The sequence below is a fragment of the Natator depressus genome, chromosome 17, assembly GCF_965152275.1.
Source record: "Natator depressus isolate rNatDep1 chromosome 17, rNatDep2.hap1, whole genome shotgun sequence".
NCBI lineage: Eukaryota > Metazoa > Chordata > Testudines > Cheloniidae > Natator > Natator depressus.
This window is the reverse complement of record NC_134250.1, coordinates 22,428,933-22,452,184: the sequence shown is the minus strand read 5'-3', so window position 1 is coordinate 22,452,184 and position 23,252 is coordinate 22,428,933. Positions and strand designations below refer to the sequence as shown.

Below are 23,252 nucleotides of genomic sequence, written 5' to 3'. Positions count from 1 at the left end.
GTGTGAAACATAAGTAGATCTTGAGAGGGGCTGAAGCAAGAGGCAGTTTTCAATGTTAGGAATAGTAAATGTTTACAAAATTGCCATTATTTGAAAACTAGACATTAGTGTCTGTCAGTGAAACCAAGGAGAAAAAACTTGGTGATCGAGAATTTTCACTGTCAACCTCTGAACTAGCCCAGGTTACTCCTCAAAAGCGAGAGGAAACATCAATGGGAAAATTCTGGCCCTTTTGAGATCAATAGAGATTTTTCCCTTGACTAAGGTGGGGCCAGGACTGCACCCTAGGGCAACTCTTCTTGCCTTTCTGGCCAAAGTGCCCCCTTCACCTATGGGTAATACGTACTGGGGTAACTTTTTTGGGGGGAGGGATAACTCAGTGGTTTGAACATTGGCCTGGTAAACTCAGGGTTGTGAGTTCAATCCTTGAGGGGGCCATTTAGGGATCTGGGGCAAAAATTGGGGATTGGTCCTGCTTTGAGCAGGGGGTTGGACTAGATGACCTGCTGAGGTCCCTTCCAACCCTGATATTCTATGAAAATATAAATTCCTTGGAAAAGGTTACATAAGAAGTTTTGGATAAGGCTGGGGACAGAATCCTGCTACAGATTTAAGACTAGAAAGGAACATTCTGATCATCAAACATAGCACAGGCCAGAGACTTTCACCCAATATTCCTACAGAAAGCTGAATAACTTGCTAGGAGACCCATGTTGTATCCAGTACACCACACTGCCTGTCATTGTTTCAAATCTGTGCACTTAGGTCAACAGTCAGTTTCAGCTAATACATCCTCTCCACCCTTTTAAGATGATTTGGGAACTACATGTAATAAAGCAATATAAATGCAAAACATTAAAACACAGGTTCAGTAGCCTAACAGTAATGTGGCCTAGGGAGTTAGACACTAGCTGTGGAACCAGGAGAGCCAAGTTGTAGTCTTGGTCTGATGCTTAATCTGCTAAAACTAATGATTTGTGTTCAGAGTGGTGAAGGCCGGCTGTATGGTGTGTGCAGGGCTCACTTAGCTACGTTTGTGTAGCTTGTCGGCTGTGTTTTGAATGTGGCAGGGCTCTGCAGGAACCAAAATCAGTTTAGCGGGCACCACCCACCTCTTTAATTTAATAATTTGGTGACATAACCCATTAATTTAACGCTTTAAAAGCTTTCTTCATTTACTTTACAAAATATAAGAAAATCGTGTGTGCTTACATAGGCAGTGTAGGATTTGTTACCCAGACTTAAAAAGTATGATCAATAAGAAGACTTTGCAATTACATTGGGCCAGAATTTGATCCCTTTCTCAGCCTTAGTGTCTTACACTATCTGAAATCCTTTTGGTGTGAATGAGTCTCCTCTGGAGTGAGGTGCTACTCAGAGCAGGTAGGGCTTCAGAGTCTACCCCATAGTGGTTTTCTTAAGTGGTAGAGCTCAAGGTGGTTGTTCATGTTTTCCTGCTGGCCTGACTACAGAGATTTGAAATGGCATGCCTAAAATTCTGTGGGCTAGTGGATAAGATGGGGGTCGACCACCTTAAAGGTCAGGGCTGTCACAAGCTGTACCTCAAATCTCCTATGTTGCTTTCAGCAAGTCATTAAAATGTTGGTTTTCTTATTTCCCAACTGATAAATGCCCATTCCTTTGAGACTAGGGCTGTGCTGGCAGGGTATGGAGGAAGAAGTCATTTTGCCACATTTTAGCATTTAATTTCACTTTTGAGAAGTAACCCTGGCTGATTTTTGCAGATTAACAAAAAATATTCTCTCACCACTTGTGTCCCCTGCACATCAGTTCCATTGATAGAGACTCATATTTAGTATTCAAATAATGCAATTTCTTAAACATGTTTATTCTTCTTGCCTTTAAAAATTGCCTTTGTCTTGAACCATATTCAGAATCTGCCTGTGTTTTAGATGTAATGGCACACTATGATTTTATTGGGCAGAGTGAGGGAGACAGAAATATTTGATACTTTGATACTACATGATTTAGGAGCACATCTCATTGACTTTCTTTAGGATTTGTGCTCCTAAGTCACTTGGGCACTATTGAAAATTTAATCCAAAAATACTGTTGCACATTTTAGTTGTAAACTCTTCAGGGCAGGGACTTTCAGACTGTGGGTCTGTATAATGCACAGCACAATGGGGCCCCAATCTCATGGGGCCTTTAGACTTTACTGTAACCACTAATTAATAACACTTTTATCAGAATTTTTCAGAAATTTTTTGAGTGTCAGAGACTTAACTCCTCCTGCTTCCACATGGTGAGGGTTTTCTTTGTAGGGTTGCCAGGGTAGGTCAAAATTGGTCTGATAAAGGGATGGGGGTTGCAATGTAAATAATAACACACAACTGCAGAGTCAGAACCCTCTTCTAGCTCCAAAATACCCAGGCATCCACCACTTAAGAACATAAGAACGGCCATACTGAGTCAGACCAAAGGTCCATCTAACCCAGTATGCTGTCTTCTGACCGTGGCCAATGCCAGGTGCCCCAGAGGGAATGATCCATCCCCTGTTGCCCATTCCCAGCTTCTGGCAAACAGAGGCTAGGCCTAGGGACACCATCCCTTCCAATCCTGGCTAATAGCCATTGATGGACCTATTCTCCATGAATTTATCTAGTTCTTTTTTGAACCCTGTTATAGTCTTGACCTTCACGACATCTTCTGTCAAAGAGTTCCACAGGTTAACTGTGCTGTGTGTGAAGTAATCTTTGTTTGTTTTAAATCTGTTGCCTATTAATTTCATTTAGTGATCCCCTAGTTCTAGTGTTATGAGAAGGAGTAAATAACACTTCCTTATTTACTTTCTCCACACGAGTCATGATTTTATAGACCTCTATCATATCCCCCCTTAGATGTCTCTTTTCCAAACTAAAAAGTCCCAGTTTTATTAATCTCTCCTCATACGGAAGCTGTTTTGTACCTCTAATAATTTTTGTTGCCCTTTTCTTAATCTTTTCCAATTCCAACTGAGCTAAAGGAAGATCTCTTTAGCTGTCGCCTATAGAAATATCCTTACGTTCAATCTAATCTGAAACCAGCCAATAAAGGGCAACAAATATACAGTGCCCAATCTTGCAATCACATAAACCAATGGCAAAAAAAGCCTCAGCTGATACCAGCAAAAGCAAGATTGAGCTGAAAATTATCCACAACAAAAATCATTAATAACTTTGGTTAATTACAACCTATTTTAATCAAATTTAGTGGCTGAACAAGTTCAAAAGGTGATTTAACAATACATACAATTTAAAGGGCCAAAAAACAACCCATTTCTGAGCTAGAAGGAGATGAGCATTAATTCAGTGATATTTAAAACAATGGAATGGTTTATGTGACTAATTGTTTTCAAAACGTGCGGAAACATTTTCCTTTGCCTTCAGAGTAAGGCTATGTTTACACGAGCACTTTTGTCCATCAGGAATGTGAAAAAAGCGCCCCCCAGAGTGACGTAGGTTTCAGTGACAAATGCACCGGTGTGGACAGTGGTATGTTGGTGGGAGATGCTTTCCCGCCGACACAGCTACCATGGCACAGAGTGGCTACGTGGGAGATGGTTACAGCGGCGCAACTGTGCTACTGTAAGATCTGTAGTGTAGACATAGCCTAAATGTGGCAATTTTCAAGCCAAATCAGATTTCCAAACAAAAGGAGCCTAGGATCACAACAAAGGGCACAGCAAAAATGACAAGATCATGGAAGAGAGGTGGATGGGGGGGAAGAAGCCCAGATGAAGCACCTGCTGCTCTTGGGGCATGCATTTTGTCCATGGCAAAGAGATCTGCCTATTGTTTGGCTCAGTTTTCCTACATTGGAAAGACTTTTTTAATATAATGTTGGTACACCAGAGAGTTCTATAGTCATGAGTCCGGCACCAAGAGATTGGTTTAAAAATCATGACTTTAAAGATAGATAAACACAAGTTGCTTTTTTGTTTTGTGTCTTTTTTTTATTTGCCTTTGGCTTCTGTACAGTGCGGGGTCACGTTCTCAGGCTTCTCAGTGCAAGCACAAGGGTTAGAAACTTCCTCTTTTTGAAGTGAGAGGAGAGTCTCATGGAACCACCTGACTCCAGGCGCTGGGGCTTGGAGAAAAACACCAGGAGCCTGGCAGTATCACTCCAGTGCCTGGGGTGGGAAGGCGTGCTGCGGGGGCACTATGGCTGGGTGTGGGGGCCCCAGGGAGGCAGGGCAGTGGGTACCCCCTCAGGGAGGGGCCAGCCTGGCTCAGCCCCCCAGGGCCAAGCTCTAATGAGCCACCGGGTTGTCCGGGACCAGCAGCGCTGGGGGCAGGGCCTGGTGCCAGGGAGGGGCGGGGGAAGCCGGCTGCGCTGGCGGAGGAGAGGCTGTCCCAGGCCCGGGGGCGGGGCCCTCTACAGCCTCTGCACATCTCAGACCTCCGGGCCAGGCGCTACCCCTTTAAGGGGGGGAAGGGGCGGGCTCCAATTGTGGAGACAAAGCCGGGCGCGCGGCCTCTCCGTGGTACCCGGATGGATATGAGGGGGGATGCGCTCCCATTGGCCGGCGAGGGAAGGAGGCGGGGCTAGTAACGGGGCCACAAAATGGAGCCTTGCTTCCCTCCGTTTACATAACGTGACCTTTCACCCTACGCGCTCTGCAGCCGAACTTGTCCACTAAGTGGGCGGGGCTAGCCGAGTAGACAGGCGCGCTACATGGCCACTAGAATGTGCATGGCCCAGACTGCGACCAATCGGGCTGTGCCGTACGCGGGAAGGGCTGGCCTGGCGGTAATAGCAGGTTAGGGTGCGCGCGCAGCACTTCTGCCGGCCTCTCGCTCGGGAGGGGGGAGGGGAATCTCCCGCCATTTTTCAATCCTTCCGCCCGGGTCGCACCGCTGCCGGGGTTGCTGCGGGGAGCCGCCGGGGCAACTCCCCTTCCCGTCATGGCGCCACTGCTGGGCCGCAAGCCCTTCCCGCTGGCCAAGCCGCTGCCGCCAGGGGAGGCAGGCGAGAGGTTCATCGTCCCTCACACGCAGGAGGCCTTCCGCACCCGCGAGTATCCGCCCAGCCTGTGGGGCCTGAGGGAGGGGGCCGGTGCGGGGCGGGAGAGGCGGTTCCGAGTGGGCAGGGGCCGTGCCGGCTCCGTACGGCTGCTGACCCCGGTGCCGGGAGGGGGGTGACTGAGCGGCCGCTGCCCGGGCTAGCGTAGGGCTGCTGGTGCTGTCCCGCGGCTGCGAGGAGCTCCCGGCTGGGCTGGGGCGGGCGCTAAAGCGGCGCAGGCGGGTCGAAAGTGCCCCAAGCGCCGGCCGCTGCCCCTCGTGGCTCGGCGCCCGTCCGGGGGCAGGGGGGCGGCGCCCGCTCCTGCTGACCGGTGCCCGCGGGAGTTCCCGATGGGGGAGTGTCAGAACCCCCTGGGCCCGCCGTGCTGTTGACAGCGCTCCGAGCCCCGGCGCTGTCAGTCCCCTCGGAGCCCCGGCGTCTCGCACAGCGGCTGGTCGCGAAACATCAGCAGGTGGTCGGGGGCTCGGGAGGTGGGGTCCTGCCTGGACCTGCCGGCCGGAATTGGCTGCATCTCCGGTGATTGCTGTCCAGCTTCTGCCCTGGGCGGTGCTTCGCCCGCCAGTCCAGCCTCGCACCGAAAGTCAACTAGTCAGTTTCCGTTTTGTTTATAGTCCGTTTCTGTTACCCGATGCTGTGTGATGTGTGTGGCAGATGCTTTGCAGGAGGGTTTAACTCCTAGCTTACACTTCTGTTGAGAAATCCCAAACGTTTCTGTTAGTTTGTCACGTCTTCAGAGTTCCACCAAAGCTGCTTTATAACTCCCTGTTTACTAGATTATTGAATGGTTTGTCCTACCGGGCAAGAAAAAGGGCTTCAAGCTCCAAAAACTGATCAAGTAACTGAATTCTTAAGTTTATATCGTTAGCCTGCTAGTAAATGCAGATGGTTTTAGGAAAAGTTGCTTGCGTCTCAGGATATCCTTGTAAAATTCAGTGTGCGTGTTATGATTTTTAACTTTATAAAGTAAAGGGAATGGGGGGAGGGGAGAAAGAACCCAAGTGTAAGGGTTAATTTGACAAAGCATAATATTTTAAGAATTTCTGACATACATGCTTGCTGCTTAAACACTTGAAATGGTAAATATGTTAAGAAAACTAGTCTTGCTGAAGCTTAGGCCCTAGAACATTGCATATTTTGTTTGTTTTTGTAGCCTGCATTGTAGGAGCTTGCGACTATAACTCTTTTTGAGGACAGATAACTATTAGATTTAACCCATTTTAATTCTTCTTGATTATTATTGGCCCTCCTTGGCATATAAGTGCAGGTCTACATTTTAAACACTGCAGCAGCACTTAAGTGAAGATACACCTACATTGAGGGGAGAGCTCCCATCAGCGTAGTTAATCCATGTCTGTGAGAAGCAGTAGTTATGTCAATGGAAGATGATCTCCCGCTGACCTAGCATTGTCTACACCGAGAGTCAGATTGATGTAACTACTTTGCTCAGGGGTGTAGATTTTCACAGCCCTGCGTGATGTAGACCTGGCCTAAGTGTTTGTAGGATCAGAGCCAGAGTAGAAAGTTAGTGGTTCCTGCTTGACAAATTTATACTCCAACTTAAGATGTGGCAAAATAGTTTACGTAACAAGAGAATGAGGCGGACAACAAGAACACATAAGCTGGGACTGTATGCAGGCATAAATGTTTGAATGTCTTAGTATGAATATTAATGAGATAAATATCAGAAGGCCCAAGTGGCCATCTATGTAGTAGTTGTCAATAGGCCTCAGTTTACTGTAGTCATTGGAGCAGAATTGGGAAGGGATTTAAAGGATTGATTTATTTAGCAAGTGTATTTCTTGCATAAGTGGTGGTGTGGAAAACATAAGTCTTATGGGAAAAATTAAGAAATAGACAACAGAAGTTGCTTGCCTGCAGTGGATTCTTTTCTCTATATATACAGTTTGAAAGCCCTCTGGGATTCTCCATATGAAAGGTAGGCTATAAATTCATGGTATTACAGCATAATAATCAGTGTTCATCACTTCTTGGAGGGATGAAGAGGGAGAAGTGGGTGTTAGGCAAATCAAACAACAATCATAGGAGATGCACCAGTAATTCTGTGCAGAGGACTTAGTGTCTACATAGATAGGTGTGTGTGTGGTGGGGTGTGTTTTTTTTTTTTTTTAAATGGGCTGTAACTCTGCAGACTACTGCCCCTGGAGACTGATCTCGCCTCTGTACAACAAGTGGGATGGAAACCACAAGGAGAACTTAGATTATGGAGGAAATGTATAAACGTCTATAATGTGTGAGAGATCTTGGCAGCGTGTGAGACAAAGGGTCTCCACAACTTGTAAAAGCTCTTACGTTAGAAAATGTTCTGTTATTTCACTATGAAGTGTAGCCAGGTAATGCCCATAGGAAGGATTATGTAGCCTTTGAGAAGGAAGTGTACGTCTGAGATTCAGACAGGTATTACTAATGCATTCAATACAATGAAATGGTGTTGGGGTGCCTTAACTCAATGTGAATGTTCATTTTAAATCATTTAAGTCTGAATAAACCTACAGGTTTCAGAGTAACAGCCGTGTTAGTCTGTATTCGCAAAAAGAAAAGGAAGACTTGTGGCACCTTAGAGACTAACCAATTTATTTGAGCATGAGCTTTCGTGAGCTACAGCTCACTTCATCGGATGCATACTGTGGAAATTGCAGAAGACATTATATACACAGACACCATGAAACAATACCTCCTTCCACCCCACTCTCCTGCTGGTAATAGCTTATCTAAAGTGATCATCAAGTTGGGCCATTTCCAGCACAAATCCAGGTTTTCTCACCCTCCGCCCCCCCACAGACAAACTCACTCTCTTGCTGGTAATAGCCCATCAAAAGTGACCACTGTCTTCACAATGTGTATGATAATCAAGGTGGGCCATTTCCTGCAGAAATCCAGGTTCTCTCACCCCCTCACCCCCCTCCAAAAACCACACACACAAACTCTCTCTCCTGCTGGTAATAGCCTATCCAAAGTGACCACTTGCCTTACAACCTGAATGAAAATCAAAGTGGGCCATTTCCAGCACAAATCCAGGTTTTCTCACTCCCCCACCCCCATACACACACAAACTCACTCTCCTGCTGGTAATAGCTCATCAGAGACATGAAGGTCGCTATCTTACAACAAAAAAACTTCAAATCCAGAGTCCAGCGAGAAACTGCTGAATTGGAATTCATTTGCAAATTGGATACTATTAATTTAGGCTTAAATAGAGACTGGGAGTGGCTAAGTCATTATGCAAGGTAGCCTATTTCCCCTTGTTTTTTCCTCCCTCCCCCCGACGTTCTGGTTAAACTTGGATTTATGCTGGAAGTGGCCCACCTTGATTGTCATGCACAGTGTGGGGAGAGTGGTCAGTTTGGATGAGCTATTGCCAGCAGGAGAGTGAGTTTGTGTGTGTATGGGGGAGGGGTGTGTGTGAGAGAACCTAGATTTGTGCTGGAAATGGCCCACCTTGATTATCATGCACATTGTAGGGGGAGTGGTCACTTCGGATGAGCTATTACCAGCAGGAGAGTGAGTTTGTGTGTGTGGTTTTTGGAGGGGGGTGAGGGGGTGAGAGAACCTGGATTTCTGCAGGAAATGGCCCACCTTGATTATCATACACATTGTGAAGACAGTGGTCACTTTTGATGGGCTATTACCAGCAAGAGAGTGAGTTTGTCTGTGGGGGGGCGGAGGGTGAGAAAACCTGGATTTGTGCTGGAAATGGCCCAACTTGATGATCACTTTAGATAAGCTGTTACCAGCAGGAGAGTGGGGTGGGAGGAGGTATTGTTTCATGGCGTCTGTGTATATAATGTCTTCTGCAATTTCCACAGTATGCATCCGATGAAGTGAGCTGTAGCTCACGAAAGCTCATGCTCAAATAAATTGGTTAGTCTCTAAGGTGCCACAAGTCCTCCTTTTCTTTTTAATAAACCTACAGTTCATGTGACTGACATCTGAGGTGTGGTGGGATATGACATTGAAAGGAGCTTAGAAGAGCAACAAGAATGGGGCTTGGAGGCCTCAATGAAGATTAGTTTCAATATATAGCAGGGTGGATTGACTTTAATCATTGGTTTTAATAATGTTTTAAATCAGTAAGCAGTAAACCTTGAGTTAAACCATTTGATTTTAATTGTTATACATTTGTACTTATTTATTTTCCTAAAGAAAAGTTGCTTTTTATTAGTTGGTAACTATTAAAACATGTTAATTTGCAACTAAATATAGCATTTACACTAAATTTGGTCCTTCCTTTTTGCAAGGAGGATATACTAAATTGATATACATTTATTTAAGCAGTTCTATAACATAAGGTACGTTTATTCAGATTCTTTATTCACCATTTTCTAAAAAAATGTAAAAATTATGTACTAGATTAATTTTTTACTTGTGGTTTATATCAAATTCTTATTTGGTTGGGAATTCCAAAGCAATTAAAAATGCTGAAAAACAAAAAAAACACCCCCAACATTTAAAAGCCTTTTTACATTTTTTTAAATAAAACTACCTTAAATGTGCTGGAATACATAAGAAAAAAACTTCTGAAAACATGTTTTGCATTTGAAACTAACTGATTTATTAAGCGAAGAAAGTATTATCTGCAGTTAATGAATTAAACTTACTGTTTTTTGTCAGCATGCCCTTCAGATTTTAGAACTAGTAGATCTCACTCTTACGCCTAGTTTTCATTCATGGTTTGGAAGTGTGTATTTTCAGTTTACTATTGGTTTTTAAGAACTAATCATTTAATTGAACTAGCAGTGACAAATATATTCTCTATTCCTGCAGAACCAGCTACTGCTGTCAAAAGCTGGTTTAGCACTTCAACAAACTTTGGTTACAGTGCTTAGCCAGTGGCCTTCACCAGTTCAGTGGTTTGCTTCCAACAACTTAATGAAAGTCAAACGTACACTTTTTATTGTTTAATTTAAATTATTTTAATAGATTAGAATACATTTACACCCCAACACTAGTTGTCATAATTTCAAATATAATTTTAAATAGGTTAAATTTTAAAAATAAACCTGTATTAAATTTAAATTAAAAAATCTGATTTAAATAAAATCATTTTAAATCATATATTTATCCACCTTGATATGTATGTGTTGGTTAACTAGTAAGGGGGTGTGAGGTATATGTCTGCAAATGGTTGAAGGGTGTAATTGCCAAGGAAAAAGAGGAATTGGTTAGTGTCAAGAGAGGTGAGGGGAGTGGCAGGGTGAAGAGTCTACTAAAGCTGCTTTCAAGGCAATCAGACTCTAAGACATTTAGGCCTTATCTTCCCTAGGAAAAAAGGTGCGTAAGGGCATGTCTTCACTAGCAACCTTAAAGCGTTGCCGTGGCAGCACTTTAATGTGGCTGTGTAGTCGCAGCACCTCCACGAGGGGAAGTAGTTTCCAGGTCTGGAAGCATGGTCTATACTGCCGCTTTACAGCGCTGACACTTGCAGTGCTCGGGGGGTGTTTTTTCACACCCCTGAGCGAGAAAGTTGCAGCCCTGTAAAGTGGCAGTGTAGACAAGGCATTAGTGAAGAACGAAGGTGTCAGTTAAGAACACACTGTTTTCCCTAGCTAAGACAACCTTCAACACTTTCCTCTGTGTTGTGTAGGTTCTTATACTGAATCCATCAACATGATGGAAAGTGGAATCTGGTAGCACCTTAAAGACTAACAGATTTATTTGGGCATAAGCTTTTGTGGGTAAAAACCCACTTCTTCGTGTAAGAAGTGTTGGTTTTTTTTACCCACAAAAGCTTAGGCTCAAATAAATCTGTTAGTCTTTAAGGTGCCGCCGGACTCCTTGTTGTTTTTTGGATACAGACTAACACTGCTACCCCTCTGATGATGGAAAGTGAAATTCTTTGGATTTTGTCTACGGGTTAACCGTAGGTCATACTTACTAAAATACGGAAATTAAAGCTCTCTGCGGGAAAGTATGAAGGGTGGCAGACAGTGGTGAGCTCAACTTCCATCTGGGCAGGGACACAGGAAGTGTCTAGAGAACAGAGTGGGTGGAGGGATGGGCTGGTCAGTGGAGCTTGAATACTTATTTGGGCTTAGTGCTTATTTGCAGCTGTGCATGGCTGCCCTCCACCACCAAATCCCCTTAAAGCCTTTTTAAAGGAAAAACACCCTGCAGAGTCTACTGCATGCTAGATGAAACCTTAAGCTTCTGGTCTGTGACCTGGAATGAGCCTTGTTAATTGTGTGGCTCTGGAGAGAGAGGTGGGATGAATCACTTGGCAAAGCCAGAAATACTCTTCTGCACAGGTTGGCTAATGAGTCTACCCAGAATCAGGTAACATTACTTGACATCTGACTTGGCTTTATGCAGGATACACATGGGAATGGGAGCAGTCTGCAATATGTGTTTTCCTAATTCAGGAATCTGATATCCTGTCAAAAAAACAAACTTTGCCTTCTGTGTGGCCCAAGTGTCTCTTTTCCAGTGTGTAGTGTTGCTAGCTTGTGACTTCTTTAGAGATGTATTTCATTTACACTGATTGTGGTTTGGAAAGCTGCAACTGGTATGCACTGTGCAAAATGCACAGTTTGAGACTCCACTTAATTGAGCTGAGAGTGAGGGAGAAAATGCTGAAATCAAGTGGCCTGCCCATAAGCAGTATAATTTGTTTGAAAGCAGTGTTGCTTTTCCCAAAAATAAAGCTTGCTGCTCTCACTTATTTGTCTCCTTTTGTTTAGTAAGTGTTCTAAGGCAATGCGCTGGGTCTGAAAGAGTTCAAGATCTCCTACTTTGGAGTAGCACAGAAAATGGTAGAGGGAGAGGTTTCACAAAAGGGAAATGCTTTGCAGATGGGCAAAGCACAAACTTTCAGATCTTTGCATGTGGGTGTCCAGAAAGTTAAAATATGGTTGGAAAATAGTATTATTGGCAGCACCAAAACAGTATTGCATCATACTGAAGTGACTCTTAGTCATAGGAACTTTGTTACCCTTGTGGCAAATTATTTTTAAAGCCAAGACAAAGTAAAAGCATGTTTGATATTAAACACTGTAGTTACTACAAATGTGACAGTGTCATCATCAGACTAAGAATCAGTTTGTTGTAAGTACATTAACCATGTTTATGGTAAGTGATTGCTTTCTCGGTGGTTAATGCAAATGGCAGTAATTCATAGATGAATTCTCAAACTGTTGCCTGGTTGATACTACTTGTAGGAATATTAATGGCTTCCCAACAATGAATAAACTGCGTAGTTGCTTTAATCAGTCTTGTATGCGTTAAATTGGGTTTTGGTTTTGTTTTTTTTTTTTTTTAGATTAAGCATTCTTTAAAAAGTGTCTTTGTTTTAGCACAACTTAGTCTTCCACTTTTTAACACCTGAATGCTCTTTAGTGTTTTACCTAAATGTGAGATATTGTCTATTGCCAAAGTGCTACTCATCTGTTAAATTGAACTTGCATGTTATCCATAGCTATTTTTGCAAGTTGATCAGTAGCTGATGTTCTGGAATTTTTTTTATTAATACATCCTCAAGGCCCATGGAAATTGCAACCACCAACTCAGTGCTGTTGGTGGAGAAACTATTTGGTTATAACACAGTGACACAGTCCTGAATCTGACCTGTCAGGTGGCTTGGAATTAGAGAGATTGGATCTCTTTCCAATTTAAATGGAAAGAACTAAATAGAAATTGCACACCTGAATGGTTTAACATATAGTAATCTCTGTACTAGCATCATCCTGTTTTTCTGGGTTCAGCCCCTGAATCACAAAATGCTGTCTAGCCTATATGCTTCCTGGCACTGTTTTGTAAGAACTGGGAGACACAAAAAGCAGGCTAGCCTTTGTGAACATGAAGCTGGAATACTAGTTAAAGAATGTGGCCAGAGGTCAGTGTTGATGGGCGCTAACCAGCTGTAGTTGGAGTTGAGTTGCATTTGGGCAACAGAGCTGGACTGGAATGGGGAGGCACCCTCTGGATTGTAGACTGGTGAGTTTTTATACCTGCTGGCTTTAAAATTATACTCTAAAAGCATAGAATTTTTATACACTGGGATTATGCTGCTTTGTCCGTGAACACAAGGACAAAATGTGTACAGAAAACCTGGAAGTGTGGGAAATAGTGTTAGAAATTTGTTAGTCCCAGCTAAGACAAGGCATTTACTTGCTCTCTTTCAGACTGCCCACAGAAAGAGCTGAGTCTGTCTTCAGGGACAGAGAGAACAAAGGCCCAGCATGTTGTGTGGCAGCAAAGCAGACCCTTAACTATCTTCTCCAGCCACAGATGCAGCACGCAGTCTACCAATTTTGCAAACATTTAATCACTTTTAGACATCAAAGATGTATGTTCTGTTACCATTTGTTAAACATTACGTTAAATATTTAACAAGTAAGGGCACCCTCTCCCAGTCTTTCCTCTGGCAATTATGTGTGCTAGTGTAACTGAACACTCGGTGTTAAAATATTGTCTTTATTTGGTGGGTGTGTGGGTGGTGTGGGGGATGATTCCCAAAAGACGGTTGGGACAACTGCTGCTTGCATGTTTGGGATTCTGTCTACACAGAGAGCTGAGATTGTCCGTGCTTCTCAAGAGAAATGGATTTAGGCACTTTTCGTTCTTGCTAGAAAGTTGTGGGTAGGGATTTAGTTCAGTGGCTGCAGTTTCTCAGTTTATTGCTGAAATGGTTGGTAGTGGCTGTATATGCAAGTAGCAATCGTAGTTTCACAATTAGCTGTCTCTGCCTGGCATCTCTAGAGAGCTGGTTAAAATAACATCTCAGCCAACCTGTGTACTTGATGCAGTATCAAGAAAAGACTTCTATCAGGGTTCACTGCAAAAAATAATTTGTAAAGGATATTTCCTATAAGTGAAGGCAAAGATCAATTTCTGGAATTTGAAAAAAGAAAAGGAGGACTTGTGGCACCTTAGAGACTAACCAATTTATTTGAGCATAAGCTTTCGTGAGCTACAGCTCACTTCATCGGATTTGAAAGTTAGTGATTCCATCTAGCATACTAAACAGGTATTTAAAATGGAAACAGGGCACAGTGAATGCTTCTGTACACTTAATATTGGTGCAAAGATTGGGAATTCCAGAGGCTTTTTTTTTTAAACACCATTTTATCATCAAAGCACACTTTTGGAGGAGGGGAATTTCTAACGCTTTCGCTAGTGGCAACCTTCTCTAAAGATGAGCTATTCCCAGTTTAGTCTCTTGCATGACATCGGTTGCTGTGGATACAAATACAATAGCTACTTGCCACATGCATCATATCATTTGTGGCTCAGTTTTCTCCATCTGGAGTAGTGAAGGGGGACCCACAAACACTGGGATTAATTGTTGTATGTCTTTCCTTCTTAACCAGACTCTGTGGAAAAGTGTAATGCTAGTATCAGTAGCCCAAAGCTTAGTTTCACGGGGAGACACTAACTGTAGGCACCATAATATCCTAGAAGTAATTTCCAAAACTAAATAGCACTGCCTTCCATAGGAGCATAAGAGTGAGACATCCTTCACAGGAAGGGTTGTAAACTACTCAGTTAGCCAAACTGGATTTATTCCTCTGTCATTGCAGTGATACATAGTTATTGTAAGTGTGCTTTACCTTCCATGCTTGGTGTTCTATTGCAACTCTGTTTCCAAGGTAAAGACACTTTTCCTTGCCTCTCCTCTACTTTTTGCCCCCTTAATTCCCAGTGTTTAATGACCAAAAAAACGGCAGCTTGAGGCTGGTGTTGATATATGAAAAAGCTAATATTAAAGTTCAGCTGAATGGAAAGGAACCAATTCTACTAACTTAACAAGTTGCTTGTTTTGGGAATTCAAGGAGACTTGCCATGCAGTAATTTTAAATCTCTAATAAACTGTCTTTAATTCTGGAATTTGAGTACAGGATGGAGTAAGAACCTCGCCAATATTAATTTTCTTTTAATCACATTGTTGCGCATTAGTACAGGTGCTTTTTATACTATTTTTCAAACACAAGCTCTCCAATTTAACTTTAAAATTTAGAATAGTGTGTACATACGGAAGCTAAGGTTTGGCTCTGCAGAACTGCAGCATAATATTGTCTCCTAGCCTAGTCAAATGGAAAGGGCTACATAGTACTTCGGTTTTGCTGTCTGCTCCCTGAATCCTGTTTTCCTGAGCTGATGCTCCTACAGAGAATATGAAGCACGGCTAGAGAGATACAACGAACGAATATGGACGTGCAAAAGCACAGGAAGCAGCCAGCTGACGCACAAAGAAGCTTGGGAGGAGGAGCAGGAAGTTGCCGAGCTGTAAGTAACAGAGCAGAAGTTGGTATGCATCCATCTTTAGAATTTGGGGGCAGGAAAGCTGCCTTTAGAATGATAGGTGGCTGCTAGTTACACAGCAAGGAGTTTTTTTTAAGGTTATGACTAGTTCCTTAGGACTTTGTAAGATGAAAGAAATTGGGCTCCAAATTTGACATACTCACTAATGCAGCTTAATCTGTAATGATACTTGTACAGGACTCTACCTCTTGATGTTCTTTTCACAAAATAACTTGGAGTACAACATTTGGCTTATATCTCAAAACTACCTACACAAAGAGGGAATTTTTTGTAATTTCTCCTGTTCCACTCGTTGAAGGAGGGGAAAAAACAAAAACACCTAGGTATTGTGACTTTTATTGATTTCCACATAATGATGGTGTGCATACCAGCTAACTTTGCAGCAATTATTTTTCCCCCCAGATCTGTGCAGGTATCAACCAGTGAACTGGTGCCATTCAATTCAGTGGTATTTTGGAATAAGGTATAGGTGATCTGCTCCACTTGAAACAAACTGCAAAAAAGCAAAATTGCAAGGGTAGTTCTGCCAAGCTCTCTCTCTATTTCCCTACCAGTTGGCCTACTCCCTTTTGTCAGTGTCACAGAGTGGCCAGACCTTTGGTTTATATCCAACATAAAACTCGCCATGGTGAAGGAACCTTTCAAAAGGCAAGCCCTTGATTGAACTGTTTAGGTACCTTATTCCTTAGTTGCTGTACCCAATGAAAGTCAGGGAGCTGAACACCTAACAAAGGGCATATCTTTCTCAATTTTACATACTGGCAACTTTGGCTTTGTCTCTTTCATTCTATAAAGATGACCTGATCCCACCTTTTAGTGTGTGTGTTTGTAGATTAAATCTGTTTTAGATATTCCTTCTACTGTGTTTACTGGAGAGAGAATTCATCATTTTGATTGGAATAAGAGGTGGTAGTCCGTGACCTAGAGAGGAAATGCTGGCAACATTTTTCTTGTGCAATTAAATTGCACCCTTTAAAAATCTACTCCCCAACTGTCCAAGGTGCCAGGAGCCTTAGACAGAGATATTGTTGTCTTTGATCTCTCCCCAGCTAATACTCTTCAGTATGAGGGAAATGTATGTTGCCGGTTCTGTAATTGCATAAACTTAAAGTAGCTGAGTCAGTGGATAACTTGCCTAGCTTTGCTGTCTTAATCTGATGCAGTGATACAGGATTAGTTAACTGCTCCTGTTTTTCTGAAAGTTTTCAGTTACATAAATGAGAGAGTGTCTCAATTCAGGTTAGATACAGATTTTATATTCTTAAACCAAATAGACATTCAGTAAAATGTCTCTTAGAGACCAGTCTCCATGTTGAATGAGAATTACAATAAAAATTTCATGCAGCTGCATATTTAACATTTTAAAACATTGATCTGAATGTACAAGTTTAGTCAGCCTTTGTCGTGAGGAATCCACTGGTGAGTAATCTTAGAATAACTACAAATGAGAACTCAGTCAGCAAGAGCTACCTTAAATCTAAGAAACAAGAAAACTTTTGATAGGGTGAAGTGGAGTTTTTCTATCACTAAACAAACTTGAATTTGGTGCTGTCATTCATTTTTTTTTTTTTTTTTTTTTTTAAAGGGAATGTATGGCAAGAATTCAAACTGACAAATTGCTCTCATTTAGGAATTGACCAGGCAAGGTTTCCCCCATCCTTCTAATTCAGTGGTTCTCAAACATTTTTTTGTACTGGCGATCCCTTTTACACAGCAAGCCTCTGAATGCCCCCCCCCCCCCCCATACATTAAAAACACATTTTTTTTATATATTTAACACTTTTTAAAACTGCTATTTTGTTTGTTAATATCACTTTTCACAGCAGACTTGCTGGCTAGCTGGGTGGCAGGTACTCGTGACCCCCACATAACCTTGTGACCCCCTGAGAGGTTGTGACCCCCCCCCCCCCAGTTTGAGAACCTCTGTTCTAGTTAATCATCCTTCATGCAACTAATTCAAAATCATCCAACAATATTAGATACATCAGTTAGTGGAACACACATTTGCACAGACTGAAATATTGCACAATTATTTATTTAAGTAAGTCCTACTTACTGCATTATAAGAAATATAAAATATTTGAACAGTATAAACTTAATATGGGAGAAAATGCGAAACTTCAGTTGGGATTGCAATACTCCTAAAGGGAAAACGTGTCTTAAAATTAAAAGTTGAAAAGTAGGCCTATCAATTAATCTCAATTAACTCATGCAATTAACTCAAAAAAATTAATCGCAATTAATTGCACTGTTAAACAATAGAATACCAATTGAAATTTATTAACCTTTTTTGGATGTTTTTCTACATTTTCAAATATATTGATTTCAATTACAACACAGAATACAAAGTGTACAGTGCTCAGTGTATATTATTTTTTATTAAAAGTACTTGCACTGTAAAAATGATAAAACAAAAGAAACAGTATTTTTCAATTAACCTCATACAAGTACTGTAGTGCAATCTCTCTAGCCTGAAAGTGTAACTTACAAATGCAGATTTTTTTTGTTACATAACTGCTCTCAGAAACAAAACAATGTAAAACTTTAGAGCCTACAAGTCCACTCAGTCCTATTTCTTGTTCACAGAGTTGCTAAGACAAACAAGTTTGTTTACATTTACAGGAGATGCTGCTGCCTGCTTCTTATTTACAGTGTCATCTGAAAGTGAGAACAGGCATTCACGTGGCACTTTTGTAGCCAGTGTTGCAAGGTATTTACGTGCCAGATATGCTAAACATTCGTATGCCCCTTCATGCTTCGGCCACCATTCTAGAGGATGTGCTTCCATGCTGATGATGCTCGTTAAAAAATGAGTTAATAAAATTTGTGACTGAACTCTTTGGGGAGAACTCTGTGCCTTCGGCTCGGTTTTACCCGCGTTCTGCCAGATAGTTCATGTTCCATCAGTCTTGGATGATGACTCAGCACGTGTTCGTTTTAAGAACACTTTCACAGCAGATTTGACAAAATACAAAGATACCAATGTGAGATTTCTAAAAATAGCCACCGTACTCGACCCAAGGTTTAAGAGTCAGAAGTGCCTTCCAAAATCTGAGAGGGACAAGGTAGGGAGCGTGTTTTTCAAAGTCTTAAAAGAGCAACATTCAGATGTGGAAACTATAGAACCCGAACCACCAAAAGAGAGAATCAACCTGCTGGTGGCATCTGATCAGATGATGAAAATGAATACGCATCGGTCCGCTCTGCTTTGGATCGTTATCGAGCAGAACACATCAGCATGAACGCATATCCTGTGGAATGGTGGTTGACGATGAAGGGACACATGATTCTTTAGCGCATCTGGCATATAAATATCTTGCAACACCAGCTACAACAGTGCCATGCGAATGTCTGTTCTCACTTCTAGGTGACATTGTAAACAAGAAGTGGGCAGCATTATCTCCTGTAAATTATAACCAAACTTGTTTGAGCGATTGGCTGGACAAGAAGTAGGACTGAGTGGACTTTGTTTTATTTTTCAATGCAGTTATTTTTTGTACATAATTCTACATTTGTAAGTTCAAATTTCTTGATAGAGATTGCACTACAGTACTTGTATGAGGTGATCTGAAAAATACTATTTGGTTTTTACAGTGCAAATATTTGTAATCAAAAATAAAGCGAGCACTATATACTTTGTATTCTGTGTTGTAATTGAAATCAATATATTTGAAAATGTAGAAAACCTCCAAAAATATTTAAATAAATGGTATTCCATTACTGTTTGTTAATGCAATTGAGATGAATTTTTTAATCGTTTGACAGCCCTAATGAAAAGATAGTGTTCATATGTCTCATAACTGAGTTACATAAACTAAATTGTACACCTCTCCTGGACAGAGTACAAAATAACCTGAAGAAAGATTGGTTCCTCTAGGCACTACTGCAGTAGAAATGTTTAAGAATAAAAAATATGAAACTTATTTTTTTGGATAGGAATAATATTAAAAAAATCTACTGCCATGTTTTTGGGTCAGTAACACATGTTTGGTGTGCAGGCAACACTTCATAGGGAGATGGCAATCTCCATCAAGATAAGCACTGCCAGCATGGCCCTGTTGCACAGATGTGCTTTGTATTTCTTGTGGGTACAGAAGGGAATTTATATTGGTGACCGTATGAACATTTTTTTTTTCTTGTGATAAATCCCACTCTGACCACTTGCATTATTATATATTCTAACGTGGTGTCACCTTGAAGTGTTTAATTCACTGTCAAAATGCTCTCAGTGGCATGAACTGGCAGATCATATTGCATTTCATATTTTGTTCGCTGGATGATGTAAACTTTTCATATCCTTGTTCAGTTTGAAGGAAGAATTTCCCAGCTGGTATGAGAAACTGGTACTGGAAATGGTCCACCACAATACTATCTCCTTGGAGAAGCTTGTAGATGCAGCCTGGCTAGAGATCATGACCAAATATGCAGTGGACGAGGAGTGTGACTTTGAGGTGAGGCTCTAGTTTCAAATACTTGCCATGCTTCTGCTTAATTCTGCTATCCTCAGGAGAGAGGTAAGAGGGAGCCATAAACATTTTTCCCCCTCCAATCTTAATGACTCTCTAAATTTGGTGCAGAATGGTAGTAATCTCACCTCTTTGTGGAATTCCCTTGATAATGCCTATTTCCAAAGCAATAGTATGGAAACCGGTTTCTTAAGCAGAGGCTAACGTGGTGTTCTCAGAAGATAGGAGTGGCTTGGGCAACGGAAACTTATGTCATGCCTAGCAGAAGAAGAGTTTCACATCTAACTGCTGCTTCTGCTACAGACACTCTGCTATTCCTCTTGGGAACATGCTGTGTAACTGACACAACTTGCACTAGTTCAGGGATGGGCAAACTTTTTGGCCCGAGGACCACATCTGGGTATGGAAATTGTATGGTGGGCCATGAATGCTCACAAAATTGGGGGTTGGGGTGTGGGAGGGGGTGAGGGTTCCAGCTGTGGGTGCAGGCTCTGGGGTGGGGCTGTGTATGAGGGGTTGGGGGTGCAGGAGGGTGCTCCGGGCTGGGACCAAGGGGTTTGGAGGATGGGAGAAGGATCAGGGCTGGGGCAGGGGCGCAGGCTCCGGGCAGCGCTTATCTCAAGCAGCTCCCAGAAGCAGCGGCATGTCCCATCCCAGCCCCCTGGCTGCCCCTACGCTTAGAAGCCGGAGAGGGGACATGCTGCTGCTTCTGGGCACGCTCCCCGGCTGGAGCACTGGAGCAAGGCAAGCTTGAGGGCCAGATTAAAAAGTCTGAAGGGCTGTAGTTTGCCCACCCCTGCATTAGCTTCATTCTCCTGCTTCTTGGAAAGGTCTACAGCAGTGGCAGAAGCTCAGGTGTGATTAGAGGAAGCCTTCCCCACCTTCAATTAAAAAAATTGTGGGTTGGGGGGACTGAGTGGAAAGTCAGGTTTGTCAAAAAGGAAGGGGAAGATGCAGTCGTGGTCCTGTGACTGTATATATTTTGGACTGAGTTGTGTCGTCTGTTTCCTGAGCTGGGACCATTGAGATGGCGCACAGAACCCCTTGCAACACATCTGGAAGACTGAGGAAGTAGCAATGGTGGACTTAGGAAAAACCGCACACCAGCTTTTCTGTTCATTGGAGTAATAAGCAGGACTTCTGAATAGGGCAGGTAATAGGGAGATCTTGTAAGTCTGACAGAGGAAACTATAGGAGTGTCACACTGAGGTCAAAGATTAAAAATAGTGTGTGTGTCTCATTTTGTTTCTCCTTCCTTCCTTCCCTTTAAGTGTTTAAAAAGCTGATCAGCTAGTATTACCTGCCTAGTTACTGTTTTTTTGATGCATTTTTCTGCTCAGGTTGGAAAAGAGAAAATGCTGCCGGTAAAAATTGTGAAAGTACATCCATTGGAGAAGGTGGATGAGGAGGCCGCTGAGAAGAAATCGGATGGAACGTGTGATTCCCCATCCAGTGACAAAGAGAACTCCAGTCAGGTAGCCCAGGACAACCAGAAAGAGTCAGTCCTGAAGGAGGATGACAGCAGAAGAGAGATTATGAGTGAGTAACAAGACAGCCTACTTTTAAGGGGTTGTGGTTTCGAGGCAAAGGGGAAGGACAAACCCAAATGTCCTCAGGCCTGGGTTATGAAATACTGTACATGCTCTCTGAAGAGCACTGTGTCGATCTTCTCACTCAAAGTAACCAGATACATCACTAGCTGTCACAATTTTGGTGTAGTTGTAATGGAATTAAAAAGCACTGAGAGTCACAGAAATCAACATGTGTTTAGATTTGCCTTTGTCCAGTATAGTCATAGGAACCTTTCTTTAGTAGTCCTGTTAATTACAGCATGTGTGCAGTTTCTTTAGGACCTTTATTGAAGCTAAGAAAAATTGGGCATGTTTGTCACTGGTGGAGCTGCTCTTGTGGTGGTGATGATAGAAGCTGTAGTATAGCCAGGGCTTGTGTCTTCATCAGTATGTTTAACTTCACTCAGCGTAAGGTTAGATCAGATAAGGGTAGATACAACTGAGCCATGACTATGCTGTAGCTTCCAAAATTGCTGCCGCTGGCTGACAATTGTCAGTCTAGAGGCAGCGTTATTTATTAATCCCAGGCACATGGAGGCATACTCATCGCACTTGAATGACATACACCAAGAATGTCGACTATCCAATGTCCTGTGCACACTGCAGCTGAAATAATGTCACTGAAACAATGGCTAAGCTTCGCTCAGTTGATGCTGTGGACAGGACCTAGATGTTGCTGTCACTTTGTTGGTGTTTAGAGGGAATCATTGAGAGACTTTTCCACTCTGTTGTGGGAACGCTTCAAGACTCTTCCTGTATTTCAACCCCCTGCTGGTACCAGACACTTCTGTTCTCCACTCAGTCATGAAGATGCATCTCATTCTCTCTGGGTTTCCTGCTGGAGCATAACTGATTGCACTGATACTTGCAACATTGCTGTATTTAGGGTCACTTTCTACATAGTGACCAGCAGACAGCAAAATGCAGCTAAAACAGAGCATTGTCAACAAAAACATTGAATCAGCAGAACTAGGGAATGGTTTGCACTTCTGAAAGGTCAGTAGTATTTAACAAGGAAGAAAATACCCTCTGAGAACAACTGGGGTGATGCATGCTTCGTGATGGGGCTGGGAGTTAGGCACTAGCTAACATCTAAGTGTGGTAGAATTTCTGAGTTAGATTTATATTTCTGTCAACCACATCTTGAATTTAGAAGGCGTAGCTTGACACATGAGGTCCAAAAGAATGGCTGATATGAGCAGGAGGCAAATCAAAAGCAAGGAAAACTACAGCTGAGCTTTATGCTCTAGAGCTAATTTTTGTTGTGATTTCCCATCCCCACTTTCCTTCACAGCCCGACCATAAAATCGACCAACCCTTGACTCTAAAAGTTGTGGCTCTCTATTTTGAGTCAATATTTAGTGTTTTCTCACCTCCTCAATAGGCCTTAGGAGCCATTTCTTTCTTTCTTTCAGGCTTAGAGCTGATTGGAAAACCAAAATCAACTTTGGAAAAATCTGGAGGTTACTATTTTAAGGTTGGACATAAAACAATTTGTTTAAAAATTGTTTTTCTTCCTCTTTCTCTCTCTCCACCCCTTTTTCCCATTGAACACAACAAAATGAATGTCCAAGGCTTTTTCCATGTTTTCATTTTTGTCTTTTGCTCTTTTATAACTCTTGAAAACTTCCTCAAGTTTGGAAAAGTTAGTGTCAAAAGGAAAAAATGGAACTCTAACACTACCCTCTGTAACTCTTAAGAACTTAAACTTTTTGCAAAAGTTTGTGGTTAAGAAAAGGCCACTTGAATGAAAAGTTTCAGCCATCTCTGACCAGGCTAAATATCAAAGCTTATGTTTAAAGACACTTCACTAATTCTGGTAAGGTGCTTGTTATTTAAACGTATGTAACACCTGAGGGGGATGAGCATACTCCCCATTTTACACATGAAGAAACTAGTAGTACAGGTGAAGTGG

The 23,252-nt window shown here is 42.3% G+C and overlaps 1 protein-coding gene across 1 annotated transcript in view; it reads left to right on the top strand.

Moving 5' to 3' along the window:
• Positions 1–4,754: 4,754 nt before the first annotated feature.
• BAZ1B (bromodomain adjacent to zinc finger domain 1B) overlaps positions 4,755–23,252 on the top strand; it is an 84,843-nt gene continuing 66,345 nt past the window's right edge. The window contains exons 1-4 of the mRNA XM_074975018.1: positions 4,755–5,020; positions 15,148–15,264; positions 19,607–19,751; positions 21,107–21,305. Of these exons, the coding sequence (XP_074831119.1) occupies positions 4,908–5,020; positions 15,148–15,264; positions 19,607–19,751; positions 21,107–21,305 (574 nt within the window). The 5' untranslated portion in view covers positions 4,755–4,907. The remainder of the gene's footprint in view (positions 5,021–15,147; positions 15,265–19,606; positions 19,752–21,106; positions 21,306–23,252) is intronic.